Here is a 23,124-nt window from a genome sequence, read left to right on the forward strand (position 1 = left end):
AACACCTGATATATGGATAACATCTATAGAGGTGCATATAGCCAAACCTTTACAGGCTTGCTGTCGGATACTTGTGCACCCCTGCCTCCTCAGTGCCATGTGAAAGTGTTTTTTTCTGAAGCTGGAGGGGTTATTACGAAAAAAAAAAAAAAAAAAAAAGGGGAAACTCACTGAGTCCAAGCACAGTGGAAAAAAATATATTATTTCTTAATAAGACTGACTAAAGTTTTCAGGAGCACAATCACTGTGTCATCATTTGAAAACACTGCAAAAGTTTTACATAAACGTCTCCTGTCTGATTGGATTTATTTAAAGAAGAGGGCGTCACTAAGTGACAAGATTTGTGACCAGCAGGGAGGGGCTGTGTGCACACGAAGCCTCAAGAAACTTAGATGAAAAAAAAACTTACATAAAAACAAATACCGGAAATCACTTTAGCAGAGACCTTGAATAATAATACAATTAGTAATAGTATAAAGAGCAGTAATGCTATTACTAGTTTAGTCTCTGTAGTTTTTCCTCCAGGTCATTAGGTGGCGATGATCCGGCCGATAAAATTAAATCACATGATTTCCGGCGGAACGTTAAGAAAAAATAACAAAACAGGGTGGTATGGCAAAGAGGTTGTGATGAAGCCAAGGCATAAAGCTCAGTTACCGTTGATATTACTATGTGTAGCGTTCGGATTAGGAGGTGAAGGAGCGGACACCGAGGGGAAGCCAATGTTAGCCAGTATCGCATTGTTTTGTGCACCATGAATTTACGAGGGCTCTTTCAGGACTTCAACCCCAGGTAACGTAGCTGCGTCTCAGCTAGCACCGTAGCTAGTTAGCATGGATTAAGTGTTCGGTGAGATAGTCTCTCTGCTGTTTGGAAAAGAAAAAGTAAAAAGCAGACTCATTATGCGTGTGGAAATCACGTTCTCTGGTTTCTGGTTAACCTACAGGGATACCTCTCAATAAAGTAACTAATGCTAACTAAAACCTAACCAAGGCCCGGCTAGCAGGCTAGCTGTTACCACCGATTATTTGCTAGTTAAAGACAATTTAGTGTTGTCTACAGTGGATTGTGGCTCTAGTTATGTCATGTTTCCTTTTGTTTCAATTGCCACTTTTCGGTAAAAACAAACAAACAAAATAAAAAATGATTAAAATAAAGTTATTTGGCATTTGTGCACATATAGTAGGTATGGGTACACAAGAAATACTGTTCTAAAATGTAACCAAAATTGTATTTGTTAAAGTTGTTCTTATGTTGGCCTGCTTTTCTTAAATTGGAGCAAGTTTGTCCACATGATTGCTGACAGCTAAGACTCAATACCCTACATGCTGCACTCAACATATCTATCAAACTACCTGTCAAAAAACAAGAAAACAAAGTTTTAGAAATCTGTCAAAAACTATTCTAAGCTCTAAGGCAGGGGTGTCTGACTCCAGGCCGCTAGGGCCAGAGTCTGCAGGCTCTAGATATCACCTTGGGTCAACACACCTGAATCAAATGATTAGTTCATTACCAGGCCTCTGGAGAACTTCAGGACATGTTGAGGAGGTAATTTAGCCATTTAAATCAGCTGTGTTGAATCAAGGACACATCTGAAACCTGCAGGACCCTCGAGGCCTGGAGTTCGACACCTCTGCTCTAAGCGTTAACCATTACACAAAGTTTTAAAAGGGATTTTTGTAATTACCATTGGGTTATGGCAGTTGTGGTATAAACCTGTCTAATACAGTTGTTAAGCATCTTATAATAAATGTTCAAGTGGAGAAAATGAGCTTTCCATATTTGCCTTTAACTATAAAAACTGCAAAGCTGCATCTTTTTTCATCATCATGTCTTTCATTTTTCCTCTCTTCTGTTGCAGCAAGTTCCTAATCTATTCTTGCCTGCTGCTCTTCTCCGTGTTGCTGTCCTTGAGGCTGGATGGAGTTATCCAGTGGAGCTACTGGGCTGTGTTTACGCCAATATGGCTGTGGAAGCTGTTGGTCATCATCGGGGCGTCCGTGGGCACCGGAGTCTGGGCCCACAACCCTCAGTACAGGTTAGACTCTCTCACTTGTATGTGAATTGGTAGTTAGTGTAGACTGTCTGTAAAAAGATAGACGTTCACTATTGCTTAGTGAAGTCCCCTTGTGAAGCTTTTCCTCAGGCTCTGTTTTATTTTCGTAGTCATTTTTACAATTCATTTTTTATTTAGTCTGACCTGAGTGTAGTGATTGAATCTGTAAAGTAAATAATGGAAGTGTTTACTGGGGTAACAGAGCGAGGGAAGCGGGGCAGTTTTCCCAAAGTCTCCTGTAGCATCAGAAATGTTTTTTTGCAAGCAGAGGAGTTGTTGCCTGCTGGACAGTGAAAAGAATGCAGGGTCGGCTTCACTTTCTCAGAGAGAAGCTCTGTCCATCTCTTCTTGCTGTCTGTGGTTTAAAGTAACTAGCAGACCCTGAACTGTGCACAGCTCTTTGCATTGGTGTTAGGTAAACAACTGTATACTGTTACATTTACCAGAGCAGTACTGATTTTTAGAGTGATGAATTTGTTAGACAAAATAAATATGTAAATATGATGATGCTCACCCAGACTTCATCTTCTTATTGTTGTCGTCTCGTTTTAGACTTAAATCGGTGGCTTACTTTGATCATTTGACAGATATAATCAGCGGTCGCTGGTCTGTACTACAAATATTAAAATTTGGGCTGATGGTTAAAATTCATAGCTTAACGAATGTGGCATGTGAACACAGTCATAAGTTTGTCACATGGTGCTCAATGTAACTGCCAATATTAATGATTTGTACACCCTATAAGGATGTTGACATTTCCATTACCCTGGGGAATGTTAATGAATTCATCTAGGAGAAGATTGGGAACATACGTTTAAGTATGGTGATAGCAGCAGCCCAGGTTCAGCTTGAATGCTGAGATCAGGGCACCTGAAGTGTTTTAACCTTTATGATGACCTCTGTCAGGGCTGAGGGGGAGACGTGTGTGGAGTTCAAGGCCATGCTGATAGCGGTGGGGCTCCACGTCCTGCTGTTGATGTTCGAGGTGCTGGTGTGCGATCGGGTAGCGAGAGGAAACTACTTCTGGCTTCTCGTCTTCATGCCACTCTTCTTTGTGTCACCCGTTTCCGTAGCAGCGTGCGTCTGGGGGTTTAGACACGACCGCTCTCTTGAGGTAAGGCGTCTGATTTTTATGAGGAAATTCAGAAACTATGATCGCAAAATATCACAAAACTACATTTTTCCAGCTGTTTGTCAAGATTCAGTGTCAAAAGATACAACAGTGAGGGGTTTGTATTTTTGTTATCCTCAAATGTTTTATTCATCAATCTTTAGTCAGAGTTGTTTGAATTAAAGCCTGATCCGTGTCTGAAGTCTTCTGCATACTGTTCTTGCATTATCAGACTCAACTCAGGCAAAGTTGCACTTTTTTAAACATCGTGTATGAAAAAGCAAGAAATGGTCTTAAGGGTAGTGCTTTCTGTGAGTTGAAGGTGTTCGTGACGTGTGAAGGTCTTGGCCAGCTGTGAAGCGTTTGTATGTTCTCCCAATGCCGGCGTAACTCTTGGTCTCCAACAACACTGGTTGTTTTTGTTGCATCTTCTGCATGGCTTTAAATCCCACTGAGAGTGTTCATATGTAGGATGCGTGTAACAGAATAGGCAGTTTAATCAAAGTACAGTCCTGAACTTCTGTCCTGATTGTTTCTCCCTGTCTTCCTCTCCTCAGCTGGAGGTGTTGTGTTCAGTAAATATTCTGCAGTTCATCTTCATCGCTCTGAAGCTGGACAAGATCATCAACTGGCCTTGGCTGGTGAGGCACACAAAACATGCCACTTATTGTGCTTCCATTGTGACCACAATCTGTGCTGGTCCTGAAGCCCTCTTTGAACTTGCTTTAATGACACCCTGCCTGTGTTTGTGTGCTGCAGGTGGTGTGTGTCCCACTGTGGATCCTCATGTCCTTCCTGTGCCTTGTTGTCCTTTACTACATCATCTGGTCAGTCCTCTTTCTCCGCTCCATCGACATCATCGCCGAGCAGCGGCGAACTCACATCACCATGGCGATCAGCTGGATGACTATCGTCGTACCGCTTCTCACATTTGAGGTGAGGTGTGAAGTCTGCATCATCTCGTGTTGTTTAAAATGGCTAGCTGTTTGGTCTCCAATGTAAAGGCCAAGACTCAGCAGTCCATCTGCATCTTAAGGATAAAGGACACTCTTTCAAGGATGCCAGCGTTCACATTTTGGACAGAGAGGACAGATGGTTTGAAAGAGGAGTGAAAGAAGCCATCTATGTCCACTGTGAGCGACCATCTTTGAACAGAGGCGGTGGTTTACGACACCAACTCTCTGCCATCTATAATCCAGTTTTGAGATCCCTTCCCAGACGCCTTAACGCCCACTCACATCCTGGGCCATCTGACCTCAGGAAGGTGGGGCCAGGTTTCACAATGAGCTCACCCGAAACCCTGGCTGATTGTGACCCACACCCGTTTTCACATCTAGGCTTATGTGATTAGGTAGATCAGGGGTGTCAAACTCAAATACACAGTGGGCCAAAATTCAAAACTGGAACAAAGTCGCGGGCTAACGTTAATATTTATTGAAATATATTTATTCCTCCAGATATGAGAATGAATCTTTTCTTATGGACTCAAACACGTTTTGCTGAAAAACTGAATATGGAACAAGCAAAGCTTAATACTAAACAATATATATATTAGCTGTATAATACCAGTAGGCCAGCTCTGATAGTAATTTGGTATGGCTTCGCGGGCCAAATGTAATTAGGCTGCGGGCCAAATTTGGCCCGCGGGCCAGAGTTTGACACCTATGAGGTAGAGGATCATTAGGGGGTCCTTTTGTCCCTCTCGGGGGGGAAACTCCCACTAGGTTTAAATCTGGGACTCTCCATCATTTGATCCCAGAACTGAAAAAGCTTCTCGGATGAGAGGTGAAACGTCTTCAAGCAACTTAAAGAAGTCCAGACGCTTTTCTTTGTAAGCTCCTTAGACTGTTACAGTCTTTGGCTCATGCTCGTCTTCTTTTTTTTCATCTTTCTTGTTTTTAATAAATACAAACTAAAATATATTGTAAAGCGAGCTGGAGAGAATGGCGGATAAAAAGCCTTGCAAACTAAGGCACAGTTGAACAGTCTAAAGTGGGCTGTGAACCATGCTCAGCGCAGGCACTTAGACCATAAAGACAGACGCTCCTGTGGTGTCTGGTTGGTAGAGTCAAAAATCGCTGCACACATGCATGTTTTTTCCTCCCAGCAGCAGGATGTCTGATAACATTCACATGTCTTTACAGATCCTTCTGGTGCACAAGCTAGACGGTCACAACAGCCTGAGCTACGTGTGCGTGTTCGTCCCTCTGTGGCTCTCCCTGCTCACACTCATGGCCACCACCTTCGGCCAAAAGGGAGGAAACCACTGTGAGTATCTGCAGCTGGACTTGTGGTCCCTGCTGCTGCTGTTGTTTCAGAAATCCCACAACTTTCCCTTAATATAGCTTCATTAAAACTTTTATCTTTCGATGTTTGTCATTTCTCGGACTCCAGCAAATAATGTTCTATGAAGCTGCTGGTTCTGTAAATCATTTGGTCTGTAAAATGTGAGGAAAAATAAATGAAAAGATTATATTTTGACTTTTTGATTGACCTGAGAGTAAATGAGAGGAGGGTAAATTTCCTTTTAATTATTTATGTGGTCATATTTTAATAATATTAAACTTTGTCTGCAAATCAAAAGCGTTTCATTGTTTCTCTCTTCTGCTCCGTCCTTATTTCCGATCAGGGTGGTTCGGCATCCGGAAGGACTTCTGCCACTTTCTGCTGGAGCTCCTTCCCTTCCTGCGAGAGTATGGCAACGTGTCCTATGACCTTCAACGTAGTGAGGACCCCGAGGCGGCCGAGGATCTGCCCGTCCCTGAACCGCCGCCAAAGATTGCCCCCATGTTCCACAAGAAGACCGGCGTGGTGATCACGCAGAGCCCCGGGAAATACTTCGTCCCGCCACCCAAACTCTGCATCGACATGCCGGACTAATGGCGGGTCAAAGCATGAGCAGTCGTGGGTGCCGAACTAAAAAAGCCAAAACCGCTTCAGAGACTGTTTCTTTTGTTTTGTTTTAAATCCACTCTCCACTGAAGGATTTTGGTCCCCCCACCCTGAACTGTGCATCAGCATGCCCAGCACGGGCAATCCACCTGAACTAAAACGGCGATGGATCCAAGATCCCCGCTGTCCTCCTGACTTGCTGCCTTTAAAGGGTGAAATCATGGAACCCACGAAGGGACAGCTTTGTTTTTCACCTCTCGCTGGAGCCACAGTGTTGTTGCTGACTCCCAGTTGTATCTGTGGTGAGGAAACATCCAAGACTCTATTGGATCTAAACTTCAGGGTGACATGATGCTGACATCAGTGAGAACTGGATGCGTGTAGACTTTAAATGTTCGCTCTGAACTGCTGTAGATCTTTGCTTTATGTTCAGAGGATGTTAAAAACAAAATCAACACTTTTTGGGTTTGTGACGGGGACCATTGGAGAGGCTCCATACAGGGATCAATGTAACCCTGTCCTTTCAATTCTCTCTTCATCATTTAGGTGTAAAAAAAAAAAAAAAAAAAAAAAAAAAAGGGTGTGGGGCTCAGAGGAAAAGTTTCTATCTTTTTTGTTCAGGGCTGCCTTGGAGCAATACTTGTGTGTCAGTGCATTGAAGCAGCTGTTGGGCTGCTTTCTGATTGCACATTTGGAGAAAAGATTCACAGGGCTTATATGTAGGGCTGTGCAAAACTACACGATCCCCAATACTCTGCCCCAAACATGCAAGTTGTTTAAACGAATTAGTTTGGCTAAGAGGGAACTTCTTCTCAGCCACCCCAAACGGGAGGAAAGAGTAAAGTTTTGTTTTCCAAAGCGTTCGTGCACTCTGCAAGCATTGCTTTAAGACTACCCTTGAAGGAAAAAAGCATCTTTTCTTTAAAAAGAAAAGGAAATAGCACTTTGTTACTATGTTCCAGGAGGAACCCAGTTTGACTCGTTGGATTTTTCTATTCCTGTTTAGTTTTTGTTTTTGTAAATAACACAACTTGTCAAGTTAGGGACCATAGCGCTGACGAGAGTGGGTGGGGGTAAAAAAAGTAAACGTCAATCATGCACTCCTGATTTTTGATTGAGGATGGTAGAAAAGATTGCACAGCCAATCTTATGAATGCAATCTGTGTGACTGCAATTTTAAGGTGATGTAGCATCCTTAACATTAAACTGACGGCTTGGGTTTTTGATTGAAGAAGTAAGGAGTTGAGCAGAGTTTAGAAGCTAACACATATCTGCATTAAGTCTAACCGTGAAAATAAAAATCTTGACCTGTTCAGGAGATAAAGACAGCGTGCCCTCCCCTCTTCTTTTTTTTTTTTTTTTAAACTCTCCCTTCTATGCTGCCATTAGTATATTCTCGTCATTGCTGGGGGATTGTCAGGTGTCACTAAACATACCGGGTTTTTGTTGTCTGTATATTTATTTCAGAATTAAACTGAGAAAGTAATCCAGCCCTGAATTATTCTTCACTGTGATCGTGCCACAAACAGTTCCCGTGCTGCGCTCTGGTCTAACAGTGCTTCAGTCGGCATGCAGCAGTCTGTCTCTGCCTCTTGGATCACTGATTGACTTCTTTCTGTAAAGTGGGTGAATGTCAGAGATCGATTCTATGGGTCTGACACTGAAATATGATATTCAATGTTTTCTGGGATTAAACTCCATTGTCACGAGACAGAGCGATGTCACATCATGTTTTGTTTTTGGGCCGGAGGTCCATGGAAAAAAAAAAGAGTAGTATCTTCACCAGCAGCCCATCACAAAATACATTTGTCCTTATTTCTTTGGTCGACTCTATTAAAAATGGTAAAGAGGACACAGTTTACCAGGAATAAAAGTATTCTTGCACCAACATGTTGACTCCCAAGCTGATTCCCTTAGTTGACGTAGCATGTGTCAGCATTGGTGTGTCCTTAAAAAAATTTGAGAAAACTTGGTAAGTGAAGGACCAAAGAAGCAACAGGCCTAAAAAAACTATAGAGTTGATGAGCGGTATCCGTAGTTACGTCCTTAAGAAATTCAATCATTTAATTTCATTTAAATAGCGCGAATTCAAAGCAACAAGGTAAAGACGATAAGGAAAAAAAGACCTCATCGCCCATATTAGACAGCTGTAGAAAAATTTGAGTTTTAATAGTTTAATTTCACCAGCAGCGAGTAAACTCATCGATAAAACCTGTGGCCGTGTAGCAATCTAATACTTACCATGCTCAGAAATGCAGTTTTCAAATCAAGGTTAAACTTTGGCTCTTCATGTTTGATGTGTTAAAAGGTCTTATCAGGTAATAGCAGCTCCTGAAGACCTCCTGGGTACAAGGCTCCACTCCCATAAGTGTGCACGAATGAGCAGTAACGCTGGACAAGCTGGAAAGGTGCAAGCTGGCTTACAGCTTTAAGACTTCAGCGTCTGGGCACTGGATTTGGATTCTGACTAGAAAAAGTTATTTAAAATAAACTTTATTTGTGCACTAATGGGCCGTGTGAACTTCTTCAAACAGGAATCTTTTATTAATATCAAAATATAGCAGTGTCTTGACTTTTATATACACTTTTACATAATCATACTCAAAATGATGCTGTTCAAGTAAAGGAGGACCTAAAAGTTAATGACTGTATAATTCACATTGTTGAGTATACTTTGGGACCACCTCCAGGGCCGCCTTCATGTCAGAGCTCCTTGTGTACAGTAGAGGTGATAAACTGTTCTGCTCAAAGCTGGACCCAGGTTCCTGAAAAACAAGCCAACAGGAGAAAGCATGAAGCATTCACACACACACACACTCAAGGTACTGTAGTGGTTTGTGGTGGTCAAAGTATCAACACTGGAAGTTCATGACATTGATTAAACCTCTCTTGTAATTCTTCCATCGCTACCTTTCTCTCCACAGCCATGCTAATCCAGTTGCGTATTAATATTCTCTCCAGTGTGTCCACCATGAACAAGTCCAACTTATTGCCGGCAATCTGAACAAAGCTCTTATCACACTTGTACAAGGATCAGAAAGTCAGATATTCTATACTTGTACCGTGAGAGGTCAAATGTCTTCTCCACGTCTGCAAACCAGATGCAGACTGGCTCTGAATTTAAGCCACATTATTTTTCTTGAAGCTGAGGTTGAACTAGTCGATCCAGCACCCTGCCACAGACCTTCCATCAAAGCTGATCTTCCTCAACACACCCTCCGGTCCCCTTTCTTCAAAAAGGGGGAACGCCACTCCAGTCAAAGGGCACTTTGTATCACATCCACTATACCACAGCATGGGCAGGAAGCTTCTTTCCCTTCCTGACGTGTCTGTCAGAATCACTTCAAGACTGACAAAAAGTTTTATTCCATTGCCTTTCCAAACTCCTTCCACAGCCATATTTCTGCCTACGAGCCCCTTCCTCAGACCTGGCATCTCTGGTCACACTCAAATACTACAAACACCACTGGAAGAAGCCAGGAAAAAATGTGAAACTGTATTTACAAACCTTTTGAGCTTCCCGTATCGGATCGAGGAGAGGAGTTTCTCTTTCTCTGCTTCACTTGTGCACTGTTCATATGCTGTCAGAAGACTGAAAATGACAGAAAAGACAAAGATTTAATAAATAATCCTTCATATCTTACATTAGTATGGAGACACAGCGTGACTGCTCTGACATATTTAGTTATTTTGTTCTGGGGCCATGCTATTCAGTCAGCATCTAATGACCTACAGCCATACTGATTTTTTTTAAACATCAGGTGCAGATCTTTTAAATATTCCTGCAATCAGATCCACATATCCTGAGGGTGCCTTCAGTTAGTGTGTTTTTTTGGAACAAGCTGCCTGCTGATCAGAGAGCAATTAAATCTGTGCCGATTACAGATGTGCACAATACACTCCAGACAAAGAAGAAGAAAAACAAGCCACACACTAAACGATATGATATGAAAATGCATTAATGCAAAAGACGTATTATTAAAATGTGGCAACTACCTCAACAAAAATTTAAACTTGAAATGATAACAAAACAATAGATCATCCATCCGTCCACCCGTTCTGAGCCCTTCCCAAATGACTGAACTCCTCACCCCATCTCTAAGAGAAAGCCCAGCCACCCTTTGGAGAAAGCTCATTTCTGCCGCTTGTATCCATGATTTCGTTCTTTTACGTTCAAAATAACTAATAACAAACAAATTAACAGAATTCTCCACAACAGCTCCACCTGGTGGCAGACGACCACACTGGCCATCATTTAAAATGTTAACGGATTAAAGCTGCTTGTTGATTTGATTGTACACTTCTTTATGACGCACAGGAGGAAATAGCCCTAATCTAACAGGCAGCAACAATAGATAAGGAACTGTAACTATTGGAGATCTTGGCTGTTAACTTAAGATAAGCAAATCAGGAACCCCGGTGAGCTGTGGAGTATGCAGTATGCTGTACTACCAGCTACCTGTGTGGCGTGCTGTAGTGTTCCAGTATAGCAGCTGCTTTGTCTCCAGACAATCCGCTGATCTGCATCAGCTGTCTGGCAAACACTTCTCTCACCGTCTGACACTACAGGGGAAGAAAGAGTGAAGCCAGGATTAGAGACGATCACCAAGACAACCAGTTTAATTCAGGCTTTTGAAGCAGATTCACACCTTGTTTTTGACTGCACCGTGGTTGAACTCTGCAAAAGACATAAGGGAGCAGGAGGGGAGCCCTCTCTCCTCTTCGTCACTGCCTCCATCGCCCTCCAGCTCTCTGGAGCGACAGATCAGCGTTCGGTTCTGAAAAAGGTTTAAACAGGAAAAAAGCAAAAGTTACAGTTAAGAAAGATGTAAGGCTGGTTTTATGTTATGTTAACAGTAAAATGATCCTTATGGCTCAATTAACAAGTGTTGTCATGCAGTAGAGACGTGTGCACAGGTGGAAACTGGTGCTGCCTAATCTCAATGTGACAGCATATATTCAGATGTAAATCTTACCAACATCGACACAGTGGGAAACGAGGATGAAACAGTTGCAAGGTTTCATGCACCTTTTGACTGTGGTTGACTGCACCACAGAGGTGGTCCCCTTGCCATCCACAACTGGTCAGGATCCACCGCACCACTGCAGATGACCCACAAGCTAACAGGATGTGTGAGCAGTTTCACAGGTCGCTTAAGGCTGTGCTCCATGCTTCTCTAACAGATGGCAACTGGGTTGGACCACCTCCAGTGGGCTTTTGCTGGGGCTGCGCTCTGCAGTTAAGGAGGATCTTGGTGCCCCCACCCCAGTGCTTTGATTCAAGTGGACTTGCTTCGTGCTCCTGGTCTGGTGCACCTTTGCCCAAAAGACTTCAGAAACTTTAAAAAGTTTGTTTTCGTCAGGCATGATGCCCACAGGACACCATGCGTCTGAGACTCGACATAGGGAGACTATATGTGTTGATACACTTAAACCCGCACACATTATTGCGGACAATCAAGTAGTGACAGCCCAGGTCCCCCGCCGCAGCCGCCCACCTTCCACAGGGTTAAGGGTTTTCCCCCTAAGAGCGCCGCTCAACCGACAGAGCTCGAGTTTTCTTCAGCCTTTCCTGACCGCCCACACCAGCCTCATTCTCAGGACAGAGCTTCCTCTACCAGTTCTCTGCCTCCCAGGTTCAGCCGTTTGCTTAAGCCCAGGGTCCTGGACTAATAGGAGACCCCACTGGGTGTTGGGAGGGGGAAGCACCACTAGGTGGCTCCACTCACACCCAGTGTGTTAGAGTTTTCACGCCTTGAGTGTTCAGCTGTGTGAAGCCCAGATTAAAATATTGGGCTCTCTCATGTCGCCCTTACATAACTCCACAATGTAAAATTGGAACATGTATCTTTTTGTGTTTACCTGGTACAGTTTAGTCAGGAATCGTGTCATGATGGTGAGGTACGCCGCCGACTCCCTCACATCCTGCACTCTCTTCACAAAGAAACCGTCAACCACCTAACACACACACACACACACACACACACACACACACACACACACACACACACACACACACACACACACACTATGTAAATACCATACACATTAAACATGGTTAATTTTTAGTTAAAAGTCGAGGTTAGAAAATAACTATGTTGTGTGTTTTGTGTGTTTATTTGTTATGGCGCTGGTCATTAATAGCTCAGAGCCAGACGAGCAATGCTGTGATTACATCTAATCATGATACGAATGGTAAAAGAAAATTAATGAAACTCAAATATCGGCAAGGAAACAAAAATTAGACAAAATATAAATCTACTGTCACTGGTCGCCTCACTAGCTACACCTGCTCGACTGGTCTGACGCGTCTCAATTTCTGCTGCAACTTTCTGATGGAAAGATAAAAATTTAAAGTAAACAACAGGAAAGCATGGATCTTTCTCGCCAAAGTTTCGGGCTGATGATGTAAGGGTGTGGGGATATTTTCTTGGCACAATTTCGGCTCCTTAGTATGGTAGAGATGCTACACAGGTGCCACAGCGTACCATCTTCTGATGGCTGCGTCCAGCAGGACACCACAACATTTGTTTCAGTTTGAGAGTGACCCATGTGGCCCCACGTGTGCACTCTACCTGTGTGTTGACTATGGCCTGCTGCAGTGTAGTTTCAGGCAAGCTCAGGTGAGAAGCAGCTGATCCACACTCCTCCACTAAATAGATGGGCTTATGAAGACCGCACCTCTTCAGTCGGAACTGACGGAGGGAAGAAAACAGACGAATGAACAAAAGCAGGAGGTGCTGCAGGCCGACGCGAGACCAGGAACAAGCACCGGGTTCTGATGATGTCACTACTTTATGTTTTCCAGTTCATACTCATATAAATTGAACTCAGTTTGGGTTCATCTTGCTTGTAAAAAGCACAAATCATCACCTGTAATTTTGAAGGCGGCGTGCCACCTCACCGATTAATAACTGTATTGGATAAAACCGGGCTGCACACCGACCTTCTGTTCCCTGAAGCGTCCGTCGATGATGCTGCCGCACAGGTCGTCCATCCTCTTCCTCTCCACTATGTAGTCAAGGACCAGCTCCCTGCCTACAGGCGCTCGCAACTGACCTGAGACAGAACAATCCTCCCTGTAAGTTAAACAGGCGTGGCGCGGGATCCCTCCCATCAAACATCAACACTCCCACTCTCTCCTCCTGTATGTGTTACCTGCAACAGGTGCCACCTTTTCCCGAGCCACCCACAGGAAGTCCCCGACGTTTAGTTTCCTGATGTCAAAGTTGACTCCATTTCTCTGAAGCTCTTTCACCAGCTCCTGCTTACGATGGTGACTCCCACTACATAACAAATAAATACATACACAATTCAATTTTATTTATTGAGGTGCTTCACATGGTAAGATAAAGATCCTACAATAATACGGTGAAAACCCAACAATCAGACGATCCCCTATGAGAAACCACATGGCGACAGTGGGAAGAAGAACTCCCTTTTAACAGGAAGAAACCTCGAGGACTGAATGGAGCACAACATGGTTGTAAGAGCAGTTATCGCATGAGAACACAGTAACAACAGTTAGGTCAGTAAATGTGAATGACTGTGATAAATACTGCTGATATTAATACACATTTTTATACGTACACGGCTTTTAATATATTTAAATTCATCAGTAACATCAGTAGCGTGTTTCTTACATGTTAGAAGGCAGATCTCTTACCCAGTGGTCTCGATGAAGTCAACACAGAGCATAATTTCATACGTTCCGGGTAGGAGACATTCTGCGTTCGGCTTTCTGCTTGTCGTCATCGTCGTCTGTGAATCCTGTGGTTTCCCCGATGAACGCACGTCGTCCACGTCGCAGCTAACCTCAGTGACGGTGGGTTGTCTCTCTGCAGGGCTGTGAAAAGAAGAGGAATGCTTTATTCCAAGAGGGAAATAAAACAGGAAAAAAATAAGGAGATGAGGATTCAATCTTTTAGTTTCCACTCACTGTATTCTGTTCTCCTCCTTCTCTTCTTCATCTTCATCACTACCAGTGAGGTCTACGACGGGATCATCTTCCTCAGTCGCCTCTAACTCACTCCTAACCGCCTCTCTGTCCCCGTCTGTGTTCGTCTGCTCTGCGGATGCCAGTCGCTCGGCCAAAGTCAGACCTCCTTCTGTCAGAGAATACCTGAAAGAAGCACAAAGGCAAAGAAAAAATACTGCATGGTGGATTACATCTTTGTGGTCGTTGGCAGAGTTTAAATAAAGTAGAGCTGAAACAGCAACAACTGTTAAGTTTTAGCAGCAAGTGCAACAACAAAAAGCAGCTAAGAAGCATCTTTGTCAAATACAGCAGAAGAGAGAGACTAGAAATTATTTGATTTGTTAACAGTCTGATTACTAAGTTGATCCTAATTTCAGTCAAAATTACACCGATTCTTTTTCTTCTTACCAAAGCAGATCATCTGCTTCCACCTCACCCTATCATCCTCCTCCAAAACCCTCTGCAGGTCCTCCTACACTACATCCATGAAGCACCTCTGTGGCCACCTTTCCTCCTGCCTGCCAGCTCCACATTCAGCATCTACTATCCATCTCAGCCCCACCTCTTTGTCTTCAAGCCTGAGACTTCAGCCTGTCCCTCTGATGCATTCATTCTAATCCTGTCCAAATAAGTCAAAAGCTTAATTTCTAAAAAACACATTTTACTACCTAAATTAGCTGCACTTAAAACACTCAATACGAAAATAAGCCGACTTCTACAAGACTAAAAGAAAAGACGTGAGGTTACAGTAAAAGCACTGACACGCTTCAAGCAGCCGTACCTTGCAGGATTGTGAGTCTTTATCACCAGGTTCTTCTGGATCAGAGTGCTGACTGAGCTCCAGGCGGTGTACTTACTGCCTAAATCAGGCTGCAGACAGAGAAAATGAAGGATGGACACTTCACAAGAAGACGGCGTGCATGCAGACGGATGAAGAACACATGAGATCGAAGTGAAAGCACTCACCACAGTGAACGATTTGTCACAGAGATGCTGAGCTTCTGCCTGCAGCTCCATCTTAAACATGTAACCTTTACTACCAGGGACCTAGACAGAAAGCACACGGCGGTAATGAAACACCGGTTTAACACTGACTGATGCTGCAGTAGTTGGAAGAAAGACGAAAAATCTACCTGAGTTTCTTTGTAAAGAGTCAGCAGCACAGCATAGCCCCCGGATCTCTTCTGGGGGACATACTCCCTCTTCTTCTTCCTCCCTCCATCTCCTCCTCCATCCTTTCCTTGATCACCTGCAGCATTTTTCTATGAGGAAAAAATAGTTACACACTGTAATGGCAATGGAAACATCCCCTCATACTGCAAATATCTGGCTGAGGTTTTTTTGTTGTCGTTTCTGATGCTTCTACTTTTACTGTAATCACAAAACGCATTTATTGGTGTGAAGGAAAATATTTATTTCCATGAATCTCCTCTTTGTTTCCAACTTTACCTTTTTGGATGGAGCCAGGATGATGTTATTGTCTGATCGGCCAGGAGGGGGCGCTCCTTTGGGGAGAGCGTGTATAGAAGCGTCAGCACCTGGAGCAGAGGAACAGGTGAAGACACGGGAGCTGGGTAAACTGGTTGGTTTGTGATACGTGATTTTCACAGAGTAAATATCACTTAGAGGTCACTCGACAAGGCTCACACGTCTCTGCAATGGTCTGACCAAAGAACACGTTACCAGTTCCACTGATTATTTTTTTATTTATCTTTTTTGTTAACAACTCCCTAGTTTTACTAATCTCAGAATCTCTTTACAGAGTCCCACCATGATACCTTCTTTGTTTAGTGAGATGCTGTATAGTGAGAAATAAAAGAGGATTACTTCAGTTTGCCATGTATTCTTTCAGCTCAATATATGTTGATGTTTGTTTGTTTTACAGGGTAAAACATACCTGACATTAATGATAATGTTACAAAACTGCTTTCAGTGATCTGGGGTTAAGCGTCCATTAAAAGCTCACTTCCTCTACTTTAAACAGACTAAATATTTGTTCCTTTAATGTTTTATGATTTGATGCAAAACTACAGACATTGAACACAACATAAGTTTATTGAGAGGTCAACAATTACATGAATACAAACTTCCAGATTTGCTCTTCTACAGTTTTGCTCTTAATTCTACTTTTTAATCACAAGCTCATTTTGTTTGATTGCCTGATCATTGAGGACATACAAAAGCCAGAATGATCAGGCTCCATTATATCTGAAAAGAGCACTTCTCTCTCAGACTGCCGGCTTACTTGTGGTTCCTAGGATAGGATTTAAAAGTAGAATGGGAGGCAGAGCCTTCAGCTTTCAGACCCCTCTTCTAATTAGACAGACACCCTATCTAATTATTAGTTTAGGTTTAAAACCTTCCTGTTTGATAAAGCAAATAGTTAGGGCTCGATCAGGTGACCCTGAATCGTCCTTTAATAGTGCTTCTAAAAACTTCTAAAGAAAGGCTACTCTGGGACTTCCCATGATGCACTGAGCCTTTTTTCTCCACTCCTCTCTTTTCACTTCTGATGTTTTTAAATGCCACAACTGCATTTCTGAAACTTTTGTCTCGTCTCCCTCATAGTTAGTCCTTGGTCTCTTTGTGTTGCTAATGTCAGATGGCTGCCCTTTCCTGACCCTGGTTCTGTCGGAGGTTTCTTCCTGTTAAAAGGGAGCTCTTCTTGACCACAGCTGCCAAGTGCTTGCTCATAGGGTATTGCCTGATTGTTCCTCCCTATCACTTTTAAGGTGCATTGAAGCGGCGGCTGTTGTTAATTGATGCTGTATAAAGAACTGAATTGAAACAGTGAAGAAAAGTAACACACAAGTACACATACAGTGAAATCTAGTCTAGTTCTGTGTTGTAAACATATTAGCGTGTGTTTTGGATCATCTTATCCACCCATGCGTTTGCTTCTTACCGTTCTCTCTATAATACCGTTGCAGCTTTTCATCCAGTATCTTACAGATGCCGTCTCCGAAGTTTTGGAGGATCTTTGCCTCTTTGGCGTTCTTGAGCGGCAATGGATATTTATTCAGTGAGTTGATGGCCTTAAAAAAGACAGCAGCACACAAAAATAAATAGAAATTAGCCATTTCTGCTTTCCTGGTGATTTATATCCCTTTTAATTCCACATTGTCCATCAAAAACGGAAAGCTTGTAGACACATGGAAGGATTTTATTTGTTATATTTGTCCACAGTGGTGGTTTGTGCACCTCACAGCAAGAAGGTTTATGGTTTGAACTTGCCAGCCAGTTAGAGCCTCTTTATATGTCGTCTGTGCCTGCATGCTTCTCTCTGGGTACTCCAGCATCCTCCCACAGTCCATGCATGCATTTCAGATTAACTGGTGTTTCTAAATTGACCTTGGGTGTGCCTGTGTCTGTGTGTTAGCCCTGTGGTGGATTGTCGGCCCAGGATGTACCCAGTGATAGCTGAGGTAAGCTTCCACCCAGAAGCCAACTAGGATCCCTCTTGCTTTAAGGCGAGAGTGCTAACCCCTGCTAACCGCTACATCCTCTGTACCTTCTGGTAGGTGTATTGGATCTTCAGTCCTTTCTCCTTCGCCTCGTCCCGGAGCTCGGTGAGCCACTTGAGGAACAGCGGGTTCGGGCACGAGGGCAGGGCGCGTTTCCGACCCAACCGGACCGGCTCGGTGGCGGGCATCCCTCGGGATCTGTCGGGAAAAGCAGGAATCGATTTAGCCTGTGTAAGATAAAGTCAACCCCAAATAAAGTTTTTCAAACAAGCTACGGGAGCTCTGCGGGTTCAAAGACGTGTGTACAGACAGTTAGATCAGACAGAAATGTAAAGAGAAGTTGTGTGGATGTCCTATAATGCTGATTACTTTTCACTTGTTGACTAGGAACGGCTACTGGCGCCTTGTATTCAAAGACACAGCCCACTTCCTTGTTGACATATGTCACGTGACACAAAAGGGACGGAAGCCCCAAAGGTTCCTAATGTGACGAGTGGCCTCTAGCGGCAAAGGAGGCAATAATAGTATAATAGTGATATAATAAACCTGTAATCTGAAAAAACTTATTTTAAAATCCAACCTTATATTTAATAACTAAAGGCAACACAGAGACATTTTTTACCTTTATAAAAATATGATACTAATTTAAAAAGAAAAAGAAAAAAGAATTGCTGGTCTCCAGCTGTCTGAAATGGTTTGTGGACTCCTTTGTTTCAGAATTATCCAGATGTATTCAGTGGATGCATGTTTCCACAGAGCCTTCCAGCATACATCACACGCCAAATAATTTGATGTTGTCTTACTGAAATATGTAAAGCTCTCCTTTGAAAAAGATGTGTAGACGTTAGCACATATACTCAAAAATGTGCAGCACTTCAGACGGGTGCACTTATGTACTGTCGTACCATCAGAGATGCTTTTGAATTGTTCACTGATAACAGGTCACATGATCTGTCTCTTCTTTAGCTGGGATGATGTCATGATTCCCAGAAAAGATTTTCAGATTTTGATTAATTAGACCACAGCAGTTTTCAGAGAATGCTGCAGTGTTTCAGCATCTTGGTTTTTGTTGTCCTTTGAAGAGGTAGATGTATGAAGATGTCTATGAGACTTTTCAACCAGAGTGTTCAACAATTCTGGAGAATGAGAGAATACCTACAGAGTGCATGAGAAGTGTAATGGTACCTATTTTTATAGCACAGGGTGATGTGCCGAGCTGTATTAACTACAGAAGGATAAAGTTGATGAGTCATACCATGAAACTGGGGGAAAGAGTTGTTAAGCAAGGCTAAGAAGCGAGTGACGATCAGTGAGCAACAGTATGGCTTCATGCTGAGAAAGAGCACCACCGATGTGATACCTGCTTTGAAAGTATTGATGGATACGTATAGAAAAGGTTGGAAGGAGCTTCACTGTGTCTTTGTGGATTTACAGAAAACATATGATGGGGTATCAAGAGACGAACTGTGGCACTGCATGAGGAAATCAGGAGTGGCAGAGAAGTATGTGAGGGTGGTGCAGGACATGCATGAGGACAGCAAGACAGATGGGTTCAAGGTGGGGGTGGGATTACTACTTTCTTGCAGTGGGGATGGAGTGGCTGACAGGTGAGGTAGGAGTGTCATCTGATGATGTTTGCAGAGTACATTGTGACATGCAGTGAGAGTCGGGAGCAGGTGGAAGAGAGGCTGGAGAGGTGGAGGTATAAACTGGATAGAAGGGGAGTGAAAGTCAGTAGAAGCAAGACTTAATACATTTGTTTGAATGAGAGGGAGACAGGTGTAACAGTGAAGCTGGTGGAAAGGTTAAGACGCAAGCAGCAGGTTAAAGTTTGGTGTTACAGAGGAGGATGTTATGGATTGGGCGAAATGGAGGCAGATCATCGACTGTAGTGGCCTTTAAAGCCAAAAGAATACTTAAAAGGGACATTTAACTTAGATCAATGGATTCAGCACTGAACTGTTTTCACTGACAATAGTTTTTAGAAGTCTTTCTGAGGCTTTGTAGTGATTTCCGCTGCTGAATAATATCTGTTTGTAATTGTTTTTAATGTAGTTCCACCTGTTGGCTCAAAGGACATAACCATTTATGACTGGTTTTCAGCCTCGCACAGATTTCAACTTTGCTAAACTAAACTAACCTCTAAGCTCACACTCATGTTTGAAGAGTGCCTGGCAAACATTGAGAGGCTCTTTTTACATCCCAAATAACTTCTGACACCAATACAAACAGAAGTGGTAGAAACAAATTTCCTAAAACCACAATGTCAACCATGTGGAGTTACTACAAGTCAGTAGCATTAATCTTCAGGTCAACACAAATATCTTTACACTTTAATGTACCTAAACAATTCAACAGTCTTAGAAAGCACATAAAAAGATAGATACAGGAAAATGTCAATAGTGCTGCTATGTGGAACATTATTCATTAACAATGTGTGAAAAGGGAAGGTGTGAACAACTGTATGACTCTCAAACTTCTGTTTCAGTTAACTTTCAAGACCGTTATCTTGTCGTCACCTGAGTCTTTTTACACATATCCTGAGGCTGAAAGCAGTCTCCTGGAATCCTCCAACAAGACCGGACAGAGATCAGGAATCCGACCTCACCCTCCCAACCACAGCCTCTACCTCTCTCTAGCACACACACAGCCAAACACTTGGGAAAGGTAGCATAATTAGCGACTAGCAGCAACAAAACAAGGCGGTGGTGTGAAATGAAATGCTGTTGCTGAAGCATTTGCGGTGTATTGGAACGGGTTGGTCTGGGTGGACTGAAAGGCAGAATAATAAAGCTATTTGAGGATTTATACAGGAAGCTCAAGAAAATCCACCAATGAGACTTAATATTGGCTTTACTGCTTCATATTTGAGCGGATATAATGATACTGAACACACAGCCCTATGTAGAAATATGGACTTAAAGATTTAACAGTCAATTGTACCAAGAACTCAGCAGCAGTAATAGCAACTAAAGCTGTGGTCAGAAATGTACATCCAATCATCATGGGCCCAAACTTTGTGGTGATTTTGGGCTTTTAATGATTTCTTTGAACTGTTCTTTTTCCAGGGTGGAATGATTTTACAGCATAAAGCATATTAAATGACTTTGAAAAACAAGAACTGGGTGCGCAAGTTGCAATCTGCTTTGAATTTTCTCTAATCGACACAGATCAAAACACCCCCACTTATATCTGGTTAAATGTCCCTTAGCAAGTTATGCGTCAACCAGAAGCTTTTGATAGCCATCATCAACCCACATAGCAAAATTGGTATGGTCCGGATCTGGTTTGCCAGATTTGGCCCACACATGGGCCAGCACAAGGCCAGTTGCAGACACACTGGTAGTCCTGTGCTGGCCCGTGTGTGGATTACCTCTGGCAAACCTGATCTGGGCCACCAAAGGGCCGTCATTCTTTGCAGTATGTGTGTCAGCCTAATGTGTACCTTAATCAAGCCATGTAATAACAACATGTGCCAGAACATAATAGTGCAAAAGCAACATAACAAAACTCTGTTCAGACAGTGAATGGACTGAATCTTACACAGCGCTTTTCTACTCTCCCAGATTACTCAAAGTGCTCTATACAACATGCCACCTTCACCCAATCACACCACACTTTCTCTAAGCTGAGTGCTTCCTAACTATATTCACACTCTTGATATGCAGACTGGAAGAGCCAGGAATCGAACCACTAACCTTCCAATCAGTAGGTGACCTGTTCTACCTCCTGAGCTACAGCCACCCACTGGTAAACCTGAACAAACTCTCACTAGGTTTTGGATTAAGTGTACACTCACAAACCTGTCAAACCTGCATTTGAAACGTTGGCTACCATAGCAGTATAGTATTGCAACATGGCATTTGGGTCTTCTAACTAAAATAGGAAAATAGGAACATAAATAGTGCCATCATTGCCAGACCTGGCCCACATCTGGCTGACATACACCCTGCCATGACACCGGTCAGTCAGAAGTGCTAGCTTGATGCCAGATCTGGGCAAGACCTGTTTTCTATGAGCCTGGGCCACATACACCAAACCACAATTGGGCTAGGTGTGGCTGCCATCACATAGACAGTGCCATCTATGCCAGGCCTGACCCTTATCTGGATGACATACGTCTTATCATGCCAGAAGTCAGTCAGCAGTGCCGGCTTGATACCAGATCCGGGCCAGACCTGCTTGCTATGTGGGAAGCTTCTGTCATAATACTAACTTGATATTTGATCACTTTTCTTGGCAGAATTGATAAGTTTCTTGGGACAGACCCAGCTTTTGAAGTGAAGTCCACATATTTTCAGTAGGGTTGAGGTCGGGCTTAATATTAGCTTAAATTTATCCATTCCAAAACCAGTTTTAATCTGTGTTTGGGATCATTGTCCTGTTGGAATACCCAACTGTGTCCACGGTTCACCCATGTATGTACCAGTACAACTAGCAGCAAAACAGCCCCAGATCATGATGCTACCACCATGCTTCACAGCTGGTACAGTGTTCTTAGGTTTACAGCCTCACCTTTATACCTATAAACATACCTGTTATTCAGCGAGGGCAAAGAGCTCCATATTTGTCTCGTCTGAACATAAAACTTTGTTCTTCTTCCAGATCTCGGAAAAATGAACTGATGATTTCTAAATCTGCATTTGTTCAGAAACGACTACAAGAGATTTTCCCAATGTGTGTAAATCTACAATTCTTCTTCTTAGATCCTCATTTGGTTCTTTAGACGTTCCCATTGTTATGAGCATTGGTCAGTCAGCTGACAAAGCTGACAAAGAGAAACTACCAGTAGTAGTCAAACATGATTATTGGAGAGGAGTTAACACACCTTGGCCTTGTCAAACTTAAAGACAATGTAGAACATTCGGCACTATATCTATTAAATATTTAAATGATTGTATTTATACTCTGGACCTTGTGTGGATTGGAGAAAATCCAAAATGCGTTCAAGCTTCTCCCCACGATTCATGTTCCTTTAGAGTAATTAGATTACATGTACAATCCTTCCGCCCTGGAAAAAGAGCAGTTCAAAGGAATCATTAAAACTGCTAAATTACCATGATGTTCAATCCTGACGGATGTAAACCATGAAGAACAGTTTTATTTTATTTAGACCGAGCAGGATTTTTTTTTTTTTTTTTTTTAGACCGAGCAGGATTTTTAAATGGGCACTAATGTGCTCATTTCCAGCTTCATATTTTCATTTGAGAAAAGTAGCTATGACTGATTTAGTGTCCCCTCATGTCTTCATACAGTTTTGCATATGCTGATAAGGATTTATGTAGGCTATAGTGGTAACATATTTTTGTGAGGTATGCTCCTGTTTTTAACAACGTGATTTAATTTCTTATTTTGTCCTCGTGTTCTGTATGTAAAGCAACATACCTTTTGCCCCTGGCAGGTTTCCCCTCAGGGCCAATAAAGATGCTTTACTTTCTTACTTTATTTACTTTTACTTCATCACGGCTGCTTTTCAATATATTTTACATATATTTCCTGTACTAAACATTTTCAAGGGCACTGCTTTCAAACTCACAGACACCTCAAGGACCTCATTACTATGTAACTGTACTTTTGTCTCAGGAGTCCCTTCCTTTGGCAGTACCAGCAGGCAGCTACTTAT

General features: G+C 42.8%; 2 protein-coding genes across 2 annotated transcripts; one reads left to right on the top strand and one right to left on the bottom strand.

Moving 5' to 3' along the window:
- The first annotated feature begins 586 nt into the window (after nucleotides 1-586).
- tmem185 (transmembrane protein 185) lies at nucleotides 587-7,383 on the top strand. Its single transcript, XM_026162525.2, has 7 exons — nucleotides 587-792; nucleotides 1,862-2,038; nucleotides 2,963-3,170; nucleotides 3,725-3,808; nucleotides 3,927-4,103; nucleotides 5,312-5,435; nucleotides 5,797-7,383. The coding sequence occupies exons 1-7, from the start codon at nucleotides 755-757 to the stop codon at nucleotides 6,045-6,047; spliced, it is 1,059 nt and encodes a 352-aa protein (XP_026018310.1). The 5' UTR covers nucleotides 587-754; the 3' UTR covers nucleotides 6,048-7,383.
- A 1,153-nt stretch (nucleotides 7,384-8,536) lies between these two features.
- On the bottom strand, nucleotides 8,537-18,003 carry mus81 (MUS81 structure-specific endonuclease subunit). The gene is made up of 17 exons (XM_026162524.2): nucleotides 17,871-18,003; nucleotides 17,549-17,699; nucleotides 16,943-17,072; nucleotides 15,487-15,575; nucleotides 15,171-15,299; nucleotides 15,004-15,084; nucleotides 14,819-14,907; nucleotides 13,999-14,181; nucleotides 13,726-13,905; nucleotides 13,218-13,345; nucleotides 13,006-13,118; nucleotides 12,635-12,754; nucleotides 11,922-12,017; nucleotides 10,709-10,837; nucleotides 10,519-10,622; nucleotides 9,568-9,651; nucleotides 8,537-8,824 (listed from the first exon to the last, which is right to left on the bottom strand). Exons 2-17 carry the CDS (start codon nucleotides 17,687-17,689, stop codon nucleotides 8,758-8,760), a joined length of 1,863 nt encoding a protein of 620 aa, XP_026018309.2. The 5' UTR covers nucleotides 17,690-17,699; nucleotides 17,871-18,003; the 3' UTR covers nucleotides 8,537-8,757.
- Between the last annotated feature and the right edge of the window lie 5,121 nt (nucleotides 18,004-23,124).

Source organism: Astatotilapia calliptera, chromosome 3 (genome assembly GCF_964374335.1).
Source record: "Astatotilapia calliptera chromosome 3, fAstCal68.1, whole genome shotgun sequence".
NCBI classification, from domain to species: domain Eukaryota; kingdom Metazoa; phylum Chordata; class Actinopteri; order Cichliformes; family Cichlidae; genus Astatotilapia; species Astatotilapia calliptera.